Consider the following 21277-nt stretch of genomic DNA (forward strand, 5'->3'; position numbering starts at 1 on the left):
GCAGTCCGACAAAAACAACACAGAGTTACACAAACAAACGTACAGTCAATAACACAATATACATATTTTAAAAAAAATATATATATACAGTGTGTGCAAATGTAGAAGGGAGGTAGGCAATAAATAGGCCAGAGGTGAAATAATTACAATTTAGCATTAATACTGGAGTGATAGATGTGCAGATGATGATGTGCAAGTAGAGATACTGGGGTGGAAGAGGGTAAGTAATAATATGGGGATGAGGTAGTTGTGTGTGCCATTTAGATTGGCTGTGTACAGGTACAGTGATCGGTAAGCTGCCCTGACAGCTGATGCTTAAAATTAGAGAGGGAGATATAAGACTACAGCTTCAGTGATTTTTGCAATTTGTTCCAATCATTGGCAGCAGAGAACTGGAAGAAACGGCGGCCAACGGAAGTGTTGGCTTTGGGGATGACCAGTGAAATATACCTGCTGGATGTGATACAGCCTGGATTCAAACCATGGACTGTAGTGATGCCTCTTGCACTGAGATGCAGTGCCTTAGACCGGTGTGTCCGTGTGTGTGATAACTTTTTAACTAGAATGCTTAAAATGCCACAAATTAAATATTAGTTATCGGTAAGGTTGCAAAATCAAATTCCAAGTTTTTCAGAAATCCCAGTTGGGAGATTCCTGGGTTTCCTGCTTATTCCAGGAGTTTTCCCACCAGTATTTCTGGAAAACCTGGGAATTGAGAAAGTTACCGGAATTTTGCAACCCTAGTTATCGGTCAGGTAGCCTAGTGGTTAGAGCGTTGGGCCAGTAACCGAAAGGTTGCTAGATCGAATCCCCGAGCTGACAAGGTAAAAATCTGTCGTTCTGCCCCTGAACAAGGCAGTTAACCCACTGTTCCTAGGTCGTCATTGTAAATAAGAATTTGTTCTTAACTGACTTGCCTAGTTAAATAAAGGTGAAATGTAAAATAGTAATTAACATTCGGCCGTGGTTGGGAGTCCTATAGGGCAGCGCACAATTGGCCCAGCGTCGTCCGGGTTTGGAAGGGATAGGCCGTCATTGTAATTAAGAATTTGTTCTTAACTGACTTTCCTAGTTAAATAAAGGTTACACACACACTGACCAAAAAGTCATTTTGTTGGCATTTATGTATGTCCCCATTACCAGTAAAACATAATCAAAACCTATTTCTTTCACTTGCTGTGCTGTTTTGTTGTTCATTTGTTCAGTCGTTTCATTCTCAACCAGGATTTCATCATACATGTCAAGCAGTGAAGTTTCAGCTCTCTGTTCGTGGCCTCTTCCTCGGTGCGCACTGTCACCATGTCCGTTTCCATCTTGTCCAGCTGTGTATGTAACATTTCACGTAAACCTTGTTTCTTGTATGCATCGAAGTAGCGGTCCTTGTACATAGCATCGAGCATGGCGGTGACACCTTAAAGAGCGAATGCCACCGACTCGCTTGTTCACAGCCTGTGTTGGCAGTTTTTATAAGCAGTCGTTTCAATGCCATGTGGTGGTTCATTTCTTTACTATCAAATGAGGAGAGACAAACTTATCACACAAGTCAGAGTTATACTTTAACTAAATCTTGAATCACTTATTAATAATAGAGGTCAATACAACGCACACGTATATATATATATATGTATGTGTGTAACTCCGGTAGGGCAACATCTGAAATCTAGCGCACTTGGTATTGTGTATATATATATATATATATATATATATATGTGTGTGCGTTGTATTGACCTCTATTATTAATAAGTGATTCAAGATTTAGTTAAAGTATAACTCTGACTTGTGTGATAAGTTTGTCTCTCCTCATTTGATAGTAAAGAAATGAACCACCACATGGCATTGAAACGACTATATAATATATATAAGTGAATCGATTGAGTGCTCTACGATAATGATGGCTGGTCGTCGATTCACGGTCAAATGATTCGTTGAGAGACAAAAGTACAAAAGTATTTTATAGGCAAGATACATCCCTTTTAACCTACATGACGAACAACAGATATATAGAATGGGTCACAAGGTTAAGATTTGTATGAAAGATACTGTTTGCTATGTATTATAGGTATCTGCTGTGTCAACAGTTTTCATTGTATAGAGACCAGTGTCTGGCCTTCTGACTCCAAACTGGAACCATCTCTCCCTGGTACGGTATAGAACAAAAACATTAACTCATGCTCTGGAATGCTCTTTAGGTTTTATCACCCAGAAGACATCGTAAATCTCCTGTCAGTGTTATCTCCCAGAGGCCCATCCTCAGTAGAACACACACACAATAGTTAAGAATACTCTATTCTGTTGAATAAAACAACCATTTGATGCAATAAAAGTATTATAACATAATCTTGCAATTTTGCTCTCACAGCCATGACAGAGGGTATCACGTCTGCTGCAGGCGCAGTTGATGAGCTTATTTCTCGAGTCAGTTGTTCGAATGGAGCTAGCTAGTGTGTTCATGGTTCCAAGTTTCAAACATGTTCTCAAATGCCATTGAAATGGCAGCAGCGGAATGACAACCAGCATTTTCATGAGCATGCAATACGACTTTCCTCAGTACGAAATCCTCGACGACCCATTGTGATGTCAGACTCGGCATGCTCATGGGGTTGATATCGCCGGTCCAAATGTCAGTCGTGAAGCTAATAGCAGTGACGCTATTAGTGTGTTACTCCGGTAGGGCAACATCTGAAATCTAGCGCACTTGGTATTGTGTACCGGTGCTCAACCAGTCGGCAAAAGCCAACCTCACCCACGACAGAGAACTGTTGATTGTCAAGGGCAAGGAATTCCATTATCTTGCCGTTAATGGATTTCGCCTTTGAGTTGTCTCGCTGAACTTTTCTTACTCTTTCGAATGGCTGCTCGACTTGTTGACTGCTCGATCCACACAGCAGACGTTGTGTGGGCTAGGTTAGGAATGCTGTGTTGCATGTGTAGCGGCAAATTTTACGTAGCGTCAGTATGTCATGTTATATAGGTATGCACGTCAGCTTTGACATCGGGCGGTGAACTAGACATCGGGCCGATACCGATGTTGGCATTTTTAGCTAATATTGGCCGATTCAGATATATCGTGCATCCCTAGTGTAGATTTCACCAAAGATGTTGTGGAAGGGTACTGTTCTTGTTAAAAAGGCACACTTTTCTTGTTGTCTTAAGGAATGTGAATAGTTGAAAACTTTCAATGTTCCAAATAACCTTCTTTCCAGCTTTTTATATCGCAGAGGTTCTGCTGCGTTCTGTTTCATAGTACTGGAATATAGACTGGAAGCCAGGTTACTGTAATATAGACTGGAAGCCAGGTTGTGACACATCCCTCGCTCTCTTTTCCCAGAGGAGCGTCGGCAGTGACTCCCAGGGCCGCGTCACAGCAGCCAACAACCAGCGAGAGCTGGCAGCGGAAAACAAAAAGCCCTTCAAGTTCCTGCCGCTGCACGTCAACACCAACAAGAGCCGGGAGGCGCCCTCAGCCTCGGCCCCCGCAACCCCCTCCGTCGCCGCCACCGCCAAGAAGCAGAGCCCTGGCTTGGGTCTCAGGGACGCGTTCACCCCCTCCCTGCCCAGCAATGACACCCCCAGGCTAGGTAGAGGGGTCGAGAGAGGGCTCCTTCCCCCTAGGGAGGATGGGAGAGGAGAGCTCAGCATTGACAGTAGCCAGGTAGGCAACGTCTAGGCACTTGGGATTACTGAAGGATTAGGGCTTTTCAGGACTTCTATTTTAGACTACACACAGACAGTATATGTTTTGTTTGATCAACTACTTATTGCACAATGCAAATGGTTGAAGTTTGTAGTTTTCAATACTTAGTTAAAATAGAACAGACAGGACAATGCATACGATAAAGGTAGTTTAGTTGTGGGTAAATTTGTCCTACTCAGTAACCCATTTTGGACAAATCTATATAAATAGCATACCTTGGAACAGCATTTTCACCATTCAAGTATGCTTGCACTGAACTGATCGTCATGTACTGTCTGCAAACGATCACATGGTGTGCTGTGTTCTCGCTCCTGTAAGAAAATAAATGGTAGAACAAGGATGGGAGCCTAGGCGAGCAAGATGACGATGAAACCAGTGTGTATTGAGGGCAATTAAAAAAAAATATGCCACCACCGCAGGTTCCCAAGTGAGTTCTGCCCTCGTTTAGCTCAGTCTGCAGTGAGCGGCCTGGTATCCGCGCTCTCTCACACTATTTCTCTGTCTCGCTCTCTCTATCATTTACACTCGCAGACCTGCACGCACACATGCTCTCTCTCTCTCTCTGTTGTCACACTATCTCATACACACCCTGTCCCTCACACACCCTCACACTCTCTGGTGTCCCTGTCAGGTGGTGAGCAAGCTGGTTCAGATCCGGGAGTACATCGGCAAGGCCAGCTCCATGAGGGATGACCTGGTGGAGAAGAAGGACATCCCGGCCAACGTGGAGCGCCTCACCCACCTCATCGCCCATCTCAAGGAGCAGGAGAGGTCCTACCTCCGCTTCCTGCAGAAGATGCTGGTCAGTACAGTACACTGGCTTATCCCGGCTTTCTCACTGTCTCTCTTTCTGTGTCTCGTTGTTTTTCTCCTTTTCTCTCGCTTTGCCTTGATCTGTCTCATTTATTTTTTATTTTTTATCTCTTTTGGCCCATCTCTCTTTCCATCCTTCTGTCATTTAAGGATGAAAGGGGCTGCTTTCGGAAGACTTTTAGTTTAAATTCACTTTTTCTATGGTATTGATAGTAAAAACAAGCTACGCTAGCCTTCTTGGGCTTTATGGCTGCATCCCGCTACCGGGATCGATATGACAACAGCCAGTGAAAGTGCAGGGCGCCAAATTCAAACAACAGAAATCTCATAATCAAAATTCCTCAAACATACATGTGTCTTATATCATTTTAAAGGTATTCTTGTTGTTAATCCCACCAAAGTGTCCGATTTCAAATATGCTTTTCAGCAAAAGCACTACAAACGATTATGTTAGGTCACCATCAAACCACAATAAGCACAGCCATTTTTCCAGCGAAAGATAGCAGTCAGAAAAAGTAGAAATAGAGATAAAATTAATCACTAACCTTTGATTATCTTCATCAGATGACAGTCATAGGACTTCATGTTACACAATACATGCATGTTTTGTTTGATAAAGTTCATATTTATAACAAAAAATCGGAGTTTACATTGGCGCGTTACATTCACTAGTTCCAAAAACATCAAGTGATTTTGCATAGCCACATCGTTTCAACAGAAATACTCATCATAAATGGAGATGATAATACAAGTTATACACATGGAATTATAGATATACCTCTCCTTAATGCAACCGCTGTGTCAGATTTCAAAAAAACTTTACGGAAAAAGAAAATCATGCAATAATCTGAGACGGTACTCAGAACAATAGCCAAATTAGCCGCCATGTTGGGGTCAACAGAAACCAGAAAATACATGATAAATGTTTCCTTACCTTTGATGAACTTCATCAGAATGCAGTCCTAGGAATCCCAGGTCCACAATAAATGCTTGATTTGTTCGATAATGTCCGTTATTTATGTCCAATTAGCTACTTTGGTTAGCGCCTTTGGTAAACAATTCCAAAGTCACAAAGCGCCTCCACTATAACGTGACGAAATGTCCAAAAGTTCCGTAACAGTCAGTAGAAACATGTCAAAAGATGTACTGAATCAATCTTTAGAATGTTGTTAACATACATCTTGAATAACATTCCAACCGGAGAATTAGATTGACTTCAGAAGAGCGGTGGAACGGACGTCTTCCTCATGTGAAGGCGCATGGTGAATGGGTGATCAGCTCGTGGCAGTGGTGACTAATTCCTGTCTCCTTCGGCCCCCCTTCACATTAGAGTCATCAGACAAAGTTCTATTGACTGTTGACATCTAGTGGAAGCCGTAGGAAGTGAAAACTCATCCATATCTCGCTGTAATTTCATTGAGAGGTTGGTTGAAAATCTGCCACCTCAGGAAAAAGTTCAAACAGGAAGTGGAACTTCTCAGGTTTTTGTCTGTTATACTCACAGACATAATTCAAACCGTTTTAGAAACTTCAGAGTGTTTTCTATCCAATACGAATAATAATATGCATATATTAGCAACTGGGACTGAGGAGCAGGCCGTTTAATATGGGCACCTCTGTGCACCTTTCATCCAAGCTACTCAGTACTGCCCCTGCAGCCATAAGAAGTTAAAGAAGCCTGCAGTCCACGGCTTCTTTCTCACATTGCTGTTGATAGTTCAAGTTGTTGTGTTTAAGAACTTTTCACTGCACCCTGGTCATGTATATATTTTTTAATGCCAAGGTGTCTGAAACACGCCGACAAGACAGTCGTGTGTCTTGTTCCATTTGGCAGACAAATCTAGGACATGACACGCATTGCTTCTGAACTGCTGGATGGCACGTCATTTGATTTTGCTATCAATATTAAATAGGTGACCCCCCTCTGGCATTTATGTGAGTAATTATCAGCAGTCCTTCTATTTTCATTATTGTATACTAATTTTATCACTCCAACCACTGTTCAAGTATTACATTGAAAGGGAAGGAAATGCTTGAGGAGACCTGGTTTCCATAGCCACTACACAGTCAGTATAGGTCAGGCCAAAGAGGGAGCCCGTGCTTGCAGTACGTGCCTACTATTTTACTGACCGCCCCCTCTTCTGTAGGCGAGGGAGAACGAGGAGGACGAGGCGGGAACACTGGACTCGGCCGTGGGTTCAGGCTCATTGCCAGAGAGCGCCTCCCTCAACATGGAGGTGCGCTCCTCGGACGCCTCCAACGCCACCGTGAGTATCCCTTCCTTTAGTTCTGACAGCCCCTCCTGCTTCAGCTAGTTTAAAAAAAAAACAATTATTTATTATTATTTGCTTTTGTATTAGATGTGTTTATCTCGTTTGTGACCAATCCAATCTGATACGCTGACTAGGGATATGCATTACAATCTCTACCAGATAGTAAGACGCTGCTTCTAGAAGTAGTCACCCAAGCAGACCGAGGCTAATCTTATTGCCCACCATCCCTCACTCTCGTCATTCCTTGCTCTCCCTCCCCCTCTGCATCCCTCCATCCCCCTTCCATTGCCGGTGTAACACCAGGAAGTCTGCGCGGTCAGCATCTGACGCACAACCAGATTTGCTTGTGCTGGCGATTTTTCTAGTGTGTGTGTGTCTCCAACAGGGCCGTGTTGCAGGCCGCAGTGAACAGAAGGAGGAGCTGGAGAACTTGAGGAAGCAGCACGAGCTCCTGAAGAAGATGCTGGAGCAGCAGGAGCAGCTCAGGGCTCTACAGGGCCGCCAGGCAGCACTACTGACCATGCAGCACAGCTCCCAGCACGCCTCCCACACCATGGCTGACACCGGTGAGACACGGGCCGTATAGAGAGGGCGCATGCAAAGGAGCACACACACTGACTGGACACACAGCGCACATGCAGAGCCGGTAGCTACACACACATACGTAACCTTTTTCATTTGGTGTGTGTGTTCCAGTGCCGACAGAGACCACAGGCAGTGTGTCAGGGCTGAGCATCACCTCGGAGCTGAACGATGAGCTGAACGACCTCATTCAGCGCTTCCACAACCAGCTGCACGACTCCCAGGTACCAGCAACATACAATACCGGGTCGTAGAAATTAGGGCACACCATAGCCAAAAGTATTAGCGTTTTCTTCTGTCTGATGCCTAATGAATACAACCCTGGCAAACATCAAAAGGTAGCACTTTACGCCACAGGCTGATGTGGTAATAACAAGGTATTGTTACCCCTCTATTACAGACGTGGTGTATAACCCTGTAACTAGAATGATTACATTTAAATGAAGGGATAACTGGGCAAAATGAAGTCTTCATGTTGAGTAATTAGAACTTGTTACCATTTTATTGTCACTTTATCCTGTGTGGTAATGTGAAGTGCTACCCATCAAAGTAATATATGCTGAGTTATTTGTGTTCATGCACCTACTAACATCCTGTGTGCCTTTCCTTCCTCAGACCAAGGCAGCAGTCCCAGACAACCGCAGACAAGCCGCGAGCCTCTCCCTCTCCCGGGAAGTCTGCCGCTCTCGCTCCTCCCAGCCGTCCCCTCCTCCCCACTCTGCCGCCTCCTCCTTCCTCCGTCCCCCCCCTCTCACCTCCCTGACCTCCATCACCCCTACGTCGGCCTCCGCGGCGAGCGCGAAGCTGACCAAGCTGCAGGAGCTGCAGGACAAGAAGCAGACCATGGACAATATCCTGCAGGAGCTGCACTCGCTCCGCGACCAGACCCTCAACAACAACTCCTGTAAGTTATGGTTTGTCTCTGTAACTGACTAGGAGTAGGTTAACACCGTCAGGGATGGAGGCCTGGAGGGGGGGAAGTTATATTTAATTTTTTTGCTTATTTGAACACCTGCAACTGCCATTTCCTGCAATCTAGAGCAAAACATTGCCTTCAATCATAACAAACTTTTACATGGTTTCTTTTTTTTTGTGGCGCAGCTCCCATCTTACGTTCTCTGGGGAGAACCCTGGGCATATGATAGAAGCTTGTAAGTTTGCTGTTGTGCATGTGTGAGTGATGTGTGGGTTGGTCCCTCAGGTCGCAGCGCCAGTGTGTCCCTGTCCTCTCAGCATAGCCTGGCTCTGGGCGCGGGCCCCTCGGACCGCCCGTCTGCCCTGTACAGAGAGCCCAACGGGGCCTCAGCCATAAGACGGGACGCCTCCACCTACCACCCCTCCACACACACCCAGCAACCCCAGCATGAGGACGCCCCAGCTGACAAACTCCGGTACTAAACTCAAACTATTATTATGATCAGTGCACATCACACCACAGTTGTATTCATGGGGCAAAAAAAGGAAGAAAACTGACAAACGCAGAGGGACTTCTTGGACTTGCCCAAATCAAGTTTTATTGGTTGCATACACATATTTAGCAGATGTTTTTGCGGATGTAGCGAAATGCTTGTGTGCTCCAACAGTGCAGTAACATAAAAAAATTCGCAACAATACACACAAATCTCTAAAACAATGGAAATGTATAAATATATGGACAAGCAATGTCCGGAGTATAGGTATGTATGTATGTATGTACACTACTGTTTAAAAGTTTGGGGTCACTTATACATTTCCATGTTTTTTTAAAGAAAAGCATATTTTTGTCGATTTATAATAACATCAAATTGATCAGAAATAGAGTGTAGATGTTGTACATGACTATTGTAGCTGGAAACGGCAGAATATTTTTTATATGTAATTTTTTAAAATGGAATATCTACATAGGCGTACAGAGGCCCATTTATCAGCAACCATCACTCCTGTGTTCCAATGGCATGTTGTGTTAACTAATCCAAGTTTATCATTTTAAAAGGCTAATTGATCATTAGAAAACCCTTTTGCAATTATGTTAGCACAGCTGAAACTGAAGATTTCGTACAAAGCCGTGTACTACTCCCTTCACAGAACAACACAAACTGTCTCGAACCAGAATAGAAAGAGGATTGGGATGCCCCGATGCACACCTGAGCAAGAGGACAAGTACATTAGTGTCTAGTTTGAGAAACAGATGCCTCACAAGTCCTCAACTGGCAGCTTCATTAAATAGTACCTGCAAAACACCAGTCTCAACGTCAACAGTGAAGAGGCGACACCGGGATGCTGGCCTCTAGCAATTTGATGTTATTTTAATGGACAAAAAATGTGCTTTTCTTTCAAAAACAAGGAAATTTAGAAGTGATCCCAAACTTTTGAATGGTGGTGTATGTGTACAGTGCATTCGGAAACTGTTCAGACCCCTTGACTTTTCCACATTTTGCTACCTTACAGCCTTATTGTAAAAGGGATTAAATAGTTTTCCCCCCTCATCAATCTACACAGAATACCCCATAATTAATTACAAAGGAAAAAACGTTTTTTAGACATTTTTGCAAATGTATTAAAAATAATGAAAATATTACATTTACTTAAAGATATACTTCTCCTTAATGCAACCACTGTGTCAGATTTCAAAAAAGCTTTACAGCGAAGGCACACCATGGAATAATCTGAGTACAGCGCTCAGAGACCACAACAAGCCATACAGATACCCGCCATGTTGTGGAGTCAACAGAAGTCAGAAATAGCATTATAAATATTCACTTACCTTTGATCTTCATCGGAATGCACTCCCAAGAATCCCAGTTCCACAAATGTTTGTTTTGTTGGATAAAGTCCATAATTTATGTCCAAATACCTCCTTTTTGTTCGTGCGTTTAGTTCACAAATCCAAATTCACAAGGCGCGAGCACTAGGTCCAGACAAAGTTACAGTTTATTTAGTTACAGACTATTACAGTTTATAGAAACATGTCAAACGATGTATAGAATCAATCTTTTGGATGTTTTTATCTGAAAAACATCCCCACAGCATGATGCTGCCACCACCATGCTTCACCGTAGGGATGGTGCCAGGTTTCCTCCAGATATGACGCTTGGCATTCAGGCCACAGAGTTCAGTCTTGGTTTTAACAGACCAGAGAATCTTGTTTTCTCATGGTCTGAGAGTCTTTAGGTGCCTTTTGGCAAACTCCAAGCGTGTTGTCATGTGCCTTTTTTTTACTGAGGAGTGGCCTGGCCACTAACATAAAGGCCTGGTTGGTGGATTGCTGCAGAGATAGTTGACCTTCTGACAGGTTCTCACCATCTCCACAGAGGAACTCTAGAGCTCTGTCAGAGTGACCATCGGCTTCTTGGTCATCTCCCTGACCAAGGCCCTTCTCCCCCGATTGCTCAGTTTGGCCGGGTGGCCAGCTCAAGGAAGAGTCTTGGCGGTTCCTAGCTTCTTCCATTTTTAAGAATAATGGAGGCCACTGTGTTCATGGCCACTGTGTTCAATACTGCAGATATTTTTTGGTACCCTTCCCCAGATCTCTGCCTCTATATAATCCTGTCTCGGAGCTCTACTGGCAATTCCTTCGACCTAATTACTTGCTTTTTGCTCTGACAACTGTGGGACCTTATATAGACAGGTGTGTGCCTTTCCAAATCATGTCCAATCAATTGAATTTACCACAAGTGGACTCCAAGTTGTAGAAACATCTCAAGGATGATCAAATGTAAACAGGATGCACCTGAGCTCAATTTTGAGTCTCAGCGAAAGTTCTGAATACTTATGTAAATTATGTTTTGTGTGTCGATTGAGTTTTTTGTTGTTGTTGTATTTAGTACATTTTACAATAAGACTAACATATCAAAATGTGGAAAAAGTAAAGTGGTCTGAATACTTTCCGAATGCACTGTATGTTATGGGATGTATAGACATTGCGGATAGTATGTGGATAGAATATTTAGTATGTCTGTAGGATAGAATATTATATGTTCTGCAATAGTTGAATAGGATGGCATTGACTAGAGTACAGTATATACATCTGAAATGAGTAAAACAGTATGGAAACATTAAAGTGACCAGTGTTCCATGTCTAGTGGGACTACCTGGACTTGTGTGCCCTAATGAATACAACCCAGTGCCGATGAAGCAAAGGAGACGAGTAGAGGGAACCAACTCAGACTATTAGCATGCACCCTTTGTATCTCTCTGGTACCGGCAGCTGAAGATCCATACTGCACTGTTCCTTCAGACAAACTCTACCATCCATCACCCTTATCCCTCTTATTCATTCATCAGTCGGCGCAACAATAGATCCAATTAGTTAAGTGTCTCTCCTTCATTGATTTCAGTTGTCCGTGTATCAACCTTGGTCTCTTTCCCACATTCCATTTCTCCCTATTCATTCCCCCACATTCTCTCTGAAATTTGACTCAAAAGAAAGACTTGTGGTGCTTTCAATTCTTGAGGGGGGTGCACACTTTGGGCAGAAGGCCAATCCAATGCTTTTAAATCCTTGAGGTGGAGTCATTTAAAACAGAATCAGGCCATTTTTAAAACAGAATCCCCCTCCCACCACAGGAAGCTGAAGGAGGTGCACAAGCGTCTGAACGAGCTGCGTGAGCTGGTGCAGTACTACGAGCAGACATCGGACATGATGGTGGACACGGTCAACGAGAACGTGAAGGAGGAAGAGGAGGAGGCGGAGACTGAGGAGGACGGCTCCATGCTGGAGACGATGTTCGACTCGGAGCAGGAGAACCGCCGGCCCCCCATCACAAACATCAGGTACTTGAGGGACAGACGGAGTAGGGTAAAGTCATTATTACTACTCATTAGAGCTGTTTATTAGTGGGCCTTGTCCATTTGTTACTAAGCATCATTCGAACCGGCAACCACTGACAGTAACTGGTTAGCTTCAAACCAAGCATATAATCTGTTCCCTTCATGTGCCCCACATTACCAGGTCTTTATTGTAAAAGATAGCCAGGCAAGTCATTGAGAACAAACTAAGAAATATTATTAAGGTTTAGATGAATACAATTCCCAAGGGTAAATCATGCCAGAAAGTGAAATTGAGTCTTGACCCTCTTCTCCATCTCTCTTTCCCCTGGTCAGAAACCCACAGCATTCTGGGAACTGGACAGAAATGAACAGTCTGACCAACGGCCGAGGAGGAGGCAGCACCAACAACCACGCTGACGGCAGGCTCAACACCGAGTGTGAGATCAACAACCGCTCTGCAGCAGCCAACCTCCGCAGCCTCAACATCCCCTCAGCCATAGGTAGCGCAACGCACTTTACATGCTGTACACCTGTACACCCCCCCCCTGCTGTTCTCACACATACACACAACCCACTCATCTCACTAACCCTGATTTGTCTCTGCCTCCACCAGAGTGCCAGTACAACCGGCCCTACAACCAGGTCAATGACGACGATGATGACGATGCCCTGGAGGATGAAGAGGTGCGGGGGGCCAGGGGCCGGGACAGCGAGGGCTCGAGCAGGAGGAGCAGCCTGGGGAACGAGGACGCAGACTTCGCCCACAAAGTTCACCGGCTGCAGACGGCCAAGCAGAAACTACGGCAGCTCCAGGAGCTGGTGGCCATGGTGCAGGTGAGAGGACTGACTAGAAGCAGAGAAACATAGCATAGTGCAAATCAGTAATGGGACCAATCTCATCCAAAAAGTTTACTCAAGTTTGCCAAAAAGCACCTGGATGATCATCAAGACTCTTGGAAGAATTTTCTATGGACGGATGATTCAAAAGTATAACCTTTTGGATGGCATGGGTCCTGTTATACCTGGCGAAAACCAAACACTGCATTCCAAAGAACCTTATACCAACGGCCAAGCATGGTGGGGATAGTAGGATGGTTTGGAGATGCTTTGCTGCCTCAGGACCTGGACGACTTACCTTAGAGCAGAATTCCTGTTCCTTCCATTATCAGAATTCAACAGGGAACTGTCAGGCCATCTGTCTGTGAGCTGAAGCGCAGCTCGGTCATTCAGCGAGACAGTGAGCCAAAATACACAAGTCGACATGAAAATGTCTAAAAAGCAATACATTTGATGTTGTGGACTGGCCTAGTCAAAGTCCATACCTAATCCCAATTGAGATGATGTTGTGGCAGGACAAGAAGCGAGCAGTTCATCCTTGAAAACCCACAAATGTCACAGAGTTACAGCAGTTCTGCATGGAAGAGTGGGCCAAAATTCCTCTTCAGCGATGTGAATGACTGATCAACAACTACAGGAAACATTTGGTTGGAGTCATTGCAGCTAAAGGTGGCACAACCAATTATTGAGTGTAAGGGGGCAATACATTTTTCAAACAGGGGCTTTGGGTGTTGTATGTAATTGTTGTGTTATTTGTTCACTCAGGTTCCCTTTATCTAATTATTAGGTTTTGGTTGAAGATCTGATAACATTCAGTATAAAAAAAGTGTGTCTATATATGCAAAAGCAGGGGGGCAAATACTTTTTCACAGCGCGTGCGAGTAGAAACATATCAACACACACAAATAAGTCAATAATACAAAATAGACCACATGGTACAGAATCTAAAATGACCATGGTGCAGCTGACTGGTCTAGACAGTTAAGAGTGGAGGAGGACCCTTTTACAGTCCAAGAAAATAAAGAGCTGGAATTTGAGCCGTTCAAGCTGGGCAATGGCCTTACCGTATAGTAACCATGTGACTTTCTGTCTCCCAGAGTGACGATACAGACGCCACCACGGCCAACGAGGACGAGGGCCTCCACCAGCAGCCCAACAACACCAGAGGTGCTGCTGCTGGCTCCTCTGCAGCCAGGAGCCCCAGAGACCTCACCCTCACAGACAAGGCCAGGTAGGAGACTCACACCCATACGCAGCACTAACACACACACCCGCGGTAGAAGCCGTTGAACCATCATACAGTGAGGGGGAAAAGTATTTGATCCCATGCTGATTTTTCACATTTGCCGACTGACAAAGAAATAATCAGTCTATAATTTTAATGGTAGGTTTATTTGAATAGTGAGAGACAGAATAAAAACAAAAAAATCCAGAAAAACGCTTGTCATAAATGTTATAAATTGATTTGCATTTTAATGATGGAAATAAGTATTTGACCCCTCTGCAAAACATGACTTAGTACTTGGTGGCAAAACCCTTGTTGGCAATCACAGAGGTCAGACGTTTCTTGTAGTTGGCCACCAGGTTTGCACACATCTCAGGAGGGATTTTGTCCCACTCCTCTTTGCAGATCTTCTCCAAGTCAYKAAGGTTTCGAGACTGACGTTTGGCAACTCGAACCTTCAGCTCCCTCCACAGATTGTCTATGGGATTAAGGTCTGGAGACTGGCTAGGCCACTCCAGGACCTTAATGTGCTTCTTCTTGAGCCACTCCTTTGTTGCCTTGGCCGTGTGTTTTGGGTCATTGTCATGCTGGAATACCCATCCACGACCCATTTTCAATGCCCTGGCTGAGGGAAGGTTCTCCCCCAAGATTTGACGGTACATGGCCCCGTCCATCGTCCCTTTGATGCGGTGAAATTGTCCTGTCCCCTTAGCAGAAAGTTTCCACCTCCATGTCTGATGGTGGGGATGGTGTTCTTGGGGTCATAGGCAGCATTCCTCCTCCTCCAAACACGGCGAGTTGAGTTGATGCCAAAAGCTCCATTTTGGTCTCATCTGACCACAACACTTTCACCCAGTTGTCCTCTGAATCATTCAGATGTTCATTGGCAAACTTCAGACGGGCATGTATATGTACTTTCTTGAGCAGGGGGACCATGCGGGCGCTGCAGGATTTCAGCCCTTCACGGCGTAGTGTGTTACCAATTGTTTTCTTGGTGACTATGGTCCCAGCTGCCTTGAGATCATTGACAAGATCCTCCCGTGTAGTTCTGGGCTGATTCCTCACCGTTCTCATGACCATTGCAACTCCACGAGGTGAGATCTTGCATGGAGCCCCAGGCCGAGGGATATTGACAGTTCTTTTGTGTTTCTTCCGTTTGCGAATAATCGCACCAACTGTTGTCACCTTCTCACCAAGCTGCTTGGCGATGGTCTTGTAGCCCATTCCAGCCTTATGTAGGTCTACAATCTTGTCCCTGACATCCTTGGAGAGCTCTTTGGTCTTGGCCATGGTGGAGAGTTTGGAATCTGATTGATTGCTTCTGTGGACAGGTGTCTTTTATACAGGTAACAAACTGAGATTAGGAGCACTGCCTTTAAGAGTGTGCTCCTAATCTCAGCTCATTACCTGTATAAAAGACACCTGGGAGCCAGAAATCTTTCGGATTAAGAGGGGGTCAAATACTTATTTCCCTCATTAAAATGCAAATCAATTTATACTTTTTTTTTTTACATGTGTTTTTCTGGATTTCTTTGTTGTTATTCTGTCTCTCACTGTTCAAATAAACCTACCATTAAAATTATAGACTGATCATTTCTTTGTCAGTGGGTAAACGTACAAAATCAGCAGGGGATCAAATACTTTTTTCCCTCACTGTAAGTGTATGAAAGTACCTCCGTCTATTTATATCTGAGTGCATTTCTGCCTTTAAGCGTGTGTGAATTACACCGCCGGTGATTCTGTTTGTGAATCTAAAATAAGTTGTGTGTCTCAGGGAGAAGCTGTATGAGGAGAAGCTTCGTCAGCAGCAGCAGGAGTTGCAGCAGCTTCACGAGGAACGCCAGCGGCTGATGGAGATCCAAGACCAGATCCAGGACCTGCAGTGGGCCTGCCCCGACCTGCAGGTAACACACACTGAGCACACGCCACTCTATTTCCTGATTGATTGTGTTGAAAGGCTTTGGTGTCAGAACTTGTTTCTGACTTTTTAACCTTAGTGCTCTATTTCGGGAATAGGGTGTTATTTGAGAGAGCCTCGCCCTTCCTCTCTCCTATCAATCTCTCGCATACACGCTCTACCTCTCCCTCCCATCTTCTCCTCTCCAGTCATCGGTGTCCAGCAGCACAGTGAGTCAGCAGGCCCTGATGAGGAAGGTCCCGGCTGCAGCTTCCACCCCAGCCCCTGCTCCTGCTGCAGCCCCCAAAGCCAACGCTTCTCCTGCCGCCACCGCCGCGCTCAAACCCACAGCCCAGGCCGCCGCGAACGCCTCTGTCACCGACAACGAGGTGGGTTCTTGATTTGTTTTGATTTGACAGGGTCAGTTCACAGTAACGTCAAGGATAGTATGCTCATCCCACGAACTTGATGGCTCGCCAAAATCATACAGAAGACTTGTAATCACCCGCTCAGTGCAAGGATTTACCTGAGGGTTAGCGTGACCGAGTTAGCCATGGCTGGATGTCAGGGAGCTGTATAGGAGTGTGTGAGTTATCATGCAGACGTAACCATGAAAATGACAGCGCTCATTTATCTTCATGTTTCCCCAGCAGCTGTGGTGTGAGATGCGGCGCCACCAGATCCTGCGGGAGGAAGCTGGCAGCGGAGGAAGCACCTGGAGTCCCTGATGGCCGAGCACCAGAGGAGGAGCGGCCTCAGCGACTTCCCCTATAGGATGGAGGACTCGGAGGATCACGCCGCCTCCGCCACGCAGCCACTCGGCAGAGACGAGAGGTGAGCGAAGCGTTACACCCCCCCCCCCCCCCCCCTAGATTAAGACCCCTAAATAATCTGGGGTAATTCCATGATGTGAAGCGTTCTGAATGTATCAGATGGAAGTAGATTGATGCTGTTAGCCATCAAATGCTTTCATATCTACATGAAGTGCCTAGAGGGATTGGTTTTGTCTCTTGGTTGTGCCTTGATTGACTTTGTTACCTTCCTCAGGACCATGGCCACATGGGGCGGCTCCACCCCGTGTCAGCTGGACGAGGACGGCTACCCCTCTGAGTTGGGCGCTGAGGAAGAAGAAGAGGAGGAGGATGAAGAAGAAGACGGAGCAGAGTCCAGCTCCAGTGATGACCTGCCCTGCTACACTAGGAAGCAGAGATCCTACAGCAACAGGAAAACACTGGGCAGGTCTGTGAAAGAGGCATACAAGGAAACCCATTGTTTTTCAATTACGCATAAATATACAGGGCACAATAGTCTTAACCTCAAAGTCTATTTGATTTGGAATTTTAGGAACCCTTTAGGTATAAAAAAAACTATAATATACATCTAGGCACATATTTAACCCCTTATTTTTTGGGGCACAAAACTACCTTTGTGCTTCCATGTGTTTGTAAGGGTTACCTTCAGACGAGTCACGTGACACTTGTGGGGGTCGTAGAGCAAAGCGGGGAACACCAACGCGTTCGGGAGTCTCGTCTTTCCGTCGCAATAGTTTGTAGGCCAAACCGTTCAGCCGCCACAGACGTTTTCGTGAGAAGACCAATTTCCGGGACGTCTCCTGGTCTGACTGCCAACGCTGTGGCTCAGCCACCTTCCACTGCAGAAGCGAAAGGTCGACATGGGTGGATTGAGATGCAGCCCATGTAAACTGATATCACTAGCTTAAACTGACGTATTTGTTTTATATATATATATTTTTTTTATTACAGGTTTGTTAATAGACTCTTAAGGATTAATCCATTGTAGTAGTGATATGAGGGGTTAGGGTTAACCTTAACCTAACTCCAGTCCAAGAGATACTGAGTCTGCAGGCTTTTGATCCACCCCGTATGATTCTATTGATATATGGTTGAATATGGTATTCTACTGCTATTTATGTTCGTTTTCGTATTGTTTTTTTATTGTTGTCGAGAAGGAACCTGCAAGTATGGACTTCGTTGGACGATGTATACCATATGTAGCCCCCATACATAATACAAATAAAACTTGAATCTTGGCATCATGAGAGTTCTGTGGGGAAAATTGGGTCTTGCATTCACAGCAGCACCCACAACTCGCTGGACACCCAATAATACAAATATATCACTCTCCCCCTTTGTGCTTTTTCTCTAGTAACGTTCTGAAGCCGCCGCAACAATTCGCATCCGAAGCTAGTGGCCGTCCCTCTCCCCGTTCTCGAGCCAAAGAACAGCAACAAGCCCACGGCGGCGTTAGCATCGGGGGTGCGAGGCGCCAGGAGAACCTGCGCTGGGCGGCCGAGCTATCCTTCCAGGAGGGTTCTGGCCCTGGGTCTGGGTTGGCATCACGCCACTGGCAGGAGCAGGTGGGCACACTACAGAGGCAGCTGGACTTCAGCACCAGCATGTGTCAGACCCTACTGCAGGATCAGCAGGTTGGTATAGCAGTTGGCCCACACTTCAGTCACCTAGGCTTATCTCAAACGTTTGACATGGTTGAGGCGTGCCTGATTTAGCCTGTCGGGTACGAGGCTAGCTGGCATGAGTAGTTTGGTTCCATTGTACCTGACGAGCTAAGCTATATCAAGGGAACCTCGCATGTTCACTTTGTGGAATGTGTTGATTTTAGCGTGTCTGGCATGAGGGGTTTGCACCATTTTTGTTCTTTGTACCTTCCAAGCTAAATTAAGTGCCTCAAGTATTTTAAATGTTTGGAGTACACATCCGAACCAGGTCTCTTACCAAATGAGGTACTTGAGGTTCATGTAGCTTGCCTGGCATGTGGAGTTTGTTTCCATTTTACATGACCAGCTAAGCCAAATAAAGTACACCAAGTATTTCAAATATTCTGAATATGATGTATTCGCCCCCTGGTCTGTTTCACCCAACCTATAGAGAAGGTAGCAGCAACCTAAGGCTTTAGGCACACCGCCAAAAAATGTTTGGCATTTCTGCTCACTTTCCTTTCTGTTCAACGTCTATTACGTTTCACTAAAGTAAGTTAATAAAGAAAATGTATTACTCACGCCAGTCTTGTGTTAGAGGTGCCTAAATGGATTTTCTCCACGTTGTCATTGATATAGCACGGTGGCGGTGACACTTATTAACCTATAGGGCATGGTGTTGAATTTATTCAGCGTGTGTCGTCCTGATGGAAATGCCAACGCTGCTATTCCTTTATAGAAATCAGCCGTTGGCTTGAGTTCCTATTTGACTGGGTGTCAGAACCTGTATGGGGAAACCAACTGACGGACAGGTTCATGAATACCATTCTGTTCTCTCTCTCCCCCCTCTTTCTCCTGCCCTTCTCTATCTGTCTTTCAAACTTTCTTTCTCTCTCTACACACACACACACACCACACACACACACACACACCACACACACACACACCCACACTTTCTACATCTCTTCCTCTCACTCTTCTACCCCCCCCCCCTCCAGACGTTGTCCTACATGCTCCAGACCCTGCTACGGGACCGTACAACGCGCTGCCCAACAACCTGTCCTCCCCTCAGGTTCACCTGGTCATGCACCAGCTCAGCCAGTGTTACACACAGCTGGCCTGGGCAGCAGAACAACGTCGAAAGGTAGACCGAACACACCGCTACAGACCAAAAACAAATTGACTAGAAAAACGTATTCTATTGGTTTATTTACATTTTTGTCATTTAGCAAACGCTCTTTTCCAAAGCGACTTACTAGTGAGTGCATACTTGTTCGTACTGGTCCTCCATGGGAATCAAACCCACAACTCTGGCGCTCAAGCGCCATGCTCTACCAACTGAGCCACACGGGACCCATTTGACACAGATGTACACAAACATTGCACCATATTTTAGCAAATATACTGCAGCTAATTTCTCATCTGAATTCCCAGAAACGTTACTAATATGTTAATGTCACTGGCTGAATGTACTGCATGAGGGAAATTATCAGCGTCTGTTTTCCAGACCTCAATTCAGTTTATGAACATTTTATTTATTGCAGCTTTGGGTTGTTAGGTTCAACACGCATGTCATGTCTACGTTAATGTATAGTTCTAAATGCATAGTCAATTACCGTGATTGGCTATCTCAGTATATGTGAACATGCATCAGGCTTAACTTGGGATTAACAATGAATGTGATTTGAGGTTTTAACACTAACTTGCCTGTATCCCGTTTGTCCCCAGACTGAAACTGCCGCGAGCCTGCTCCGTCAACAACAACAACAGCAGCAGCAGCCGTCTCCGTCGTCAGGTCAGCAGAACCAGGGCTCCACGTCCCGGGACTCCGGCAGTGCCTGTCCCCCCTCCTCTCCCACCAGCCTCTTTCTCCCCTTCAACCTCCTCCATGCCCCCCCTCTGTCAACCAGGCCCTCAACCTGCCTCCCGGCCTGCCGGATTCTCGCCCTTTCTCCTCCGGTACGCCTTCCAACACCCCTTCAAACTTCCATCCTTCCATCCAATGTTTTTAGATCCTCCTCATGTTATGAAGTATCTGTTTTTGTATGATGCAGTTTTCTCAAAGGAATGTAAAATCCAAGAATGTCCAACAGACTATACGAACATACACACCCCCCCTGTCAGAAACAGCCTCAATTTGTCAGGGCATGGTGTCGTAAGCTGTTCCACAGGGATGCTGGCAACATGTTGACTGCAATGCTTCCCACAGTTGTCAAGTTGGCTGGATTCCTTTTGGGTGGTGGACCATTTTTGATAACCACTGGAAACTGTTTGAGCGTGTGAACCCCAGCAGCGTTGCAGTTCTTGACACAAACCGTGTGCTTGGTACCTACTACATACCCTGTTCAAAGGCACTTAAATTCTTTCCCCATTCACCCTCTGAATGGCACAAAAAATACATGTCTCAAGGTTTAACCTGTCTCATAGCTTTCACCTGATCAGTCTGTCATGGAAGAGCAGGTGTCTAAAATGTTTTGTATAGTTAGTGTCAAATGTTTCTTTCAGGACTGGGTGTGCAAAAATGTATCAATTGCTTTTTGTAATAATGTTGTAGAAGGCAGTCTTCTCACAAATACCTGTCACCTTGACCCAGTTCAATTCAGAGGTTAGCTTTAGAAATTGAGAAGCTCTGGCACAGAGGGCATACTGGAATACTAGGAGAATCCTGATTTGATACACTTGTAACGAAGTTGTTTCCAGATCACAATTTACGCAGGTTTGATGTTTTATTGTCATCAGTTCTTGTCCAGGA

General features: G+C 45.3%; 1 protein-coding gene across 1 annotated transcript in view; it reads left to right on the top strand.

Moving 5' to 3' along the window:
- The window catches only part of LOC111971277 (pericentriolar material 1 protein-like), a 36699-nt gene that overhangs the window by 4911 nt on the left and 10511 nt on the right, over window positions 1–21277 (top strand). Inside the window, 21 exon segments of the mRNA XM_070446013.1 lie at window positions 3329–3652; window positions 4326–4496; window positions 6655–6774; window positions 7166–7346; window positions 7477–7586; window positions 7978–8266; window positions 8564–8753; window positions 11908–12114; window positions 12445–12611; window positions 12725–12945; window positions 14046–14179; window positions 15948–16077; window positions 16280–16459; window positions 16721–16766; window positions 16769–16904; window positions 17118–17309; window positions 18237–18516; window positions 19524–19548; window positions 19551–19669; window positions 20254–20403; window positions 20406–20455. Of these exon segments, the coding sequence (XP_070302114.1) occupies window positions 3329–3652; window positions 4326–4496; window positions 6655–6774; window positions 7166–7346; window positions 7477–7586; window positions 7978–8266; window positions 8564–8753; window positions 11908–12114; window positions 12445–12611; window positions 12725–12945; window positions 14046–14179; window positions 15948–16077; window positions 16280–16459; window positions 16721–16766; window positions 16769–16904; window positions 17118–17309; window positions 18237–18516; window positions 19524–19548; window positions 19551–19669; window positions 20254–20403; window positions 20406–20455 (3422 nt within the window).

The sequence above is a fragment of the Salvelinus sp. IW2-2015 genome, linkage group LG13, assembly GCF_002910315.2.
Source record: "Salvelinus sp. IW2-2015 linkage group LG13, ASM291031v2, whole genome shotgun sequence".
Lineage (NCBI taxonomy): Eukaryota > Metazoa > Chordata > Actinopteri > Salmoniformes > Salmonidae > Salvelinus > Salvelinus sp. IW2-2015.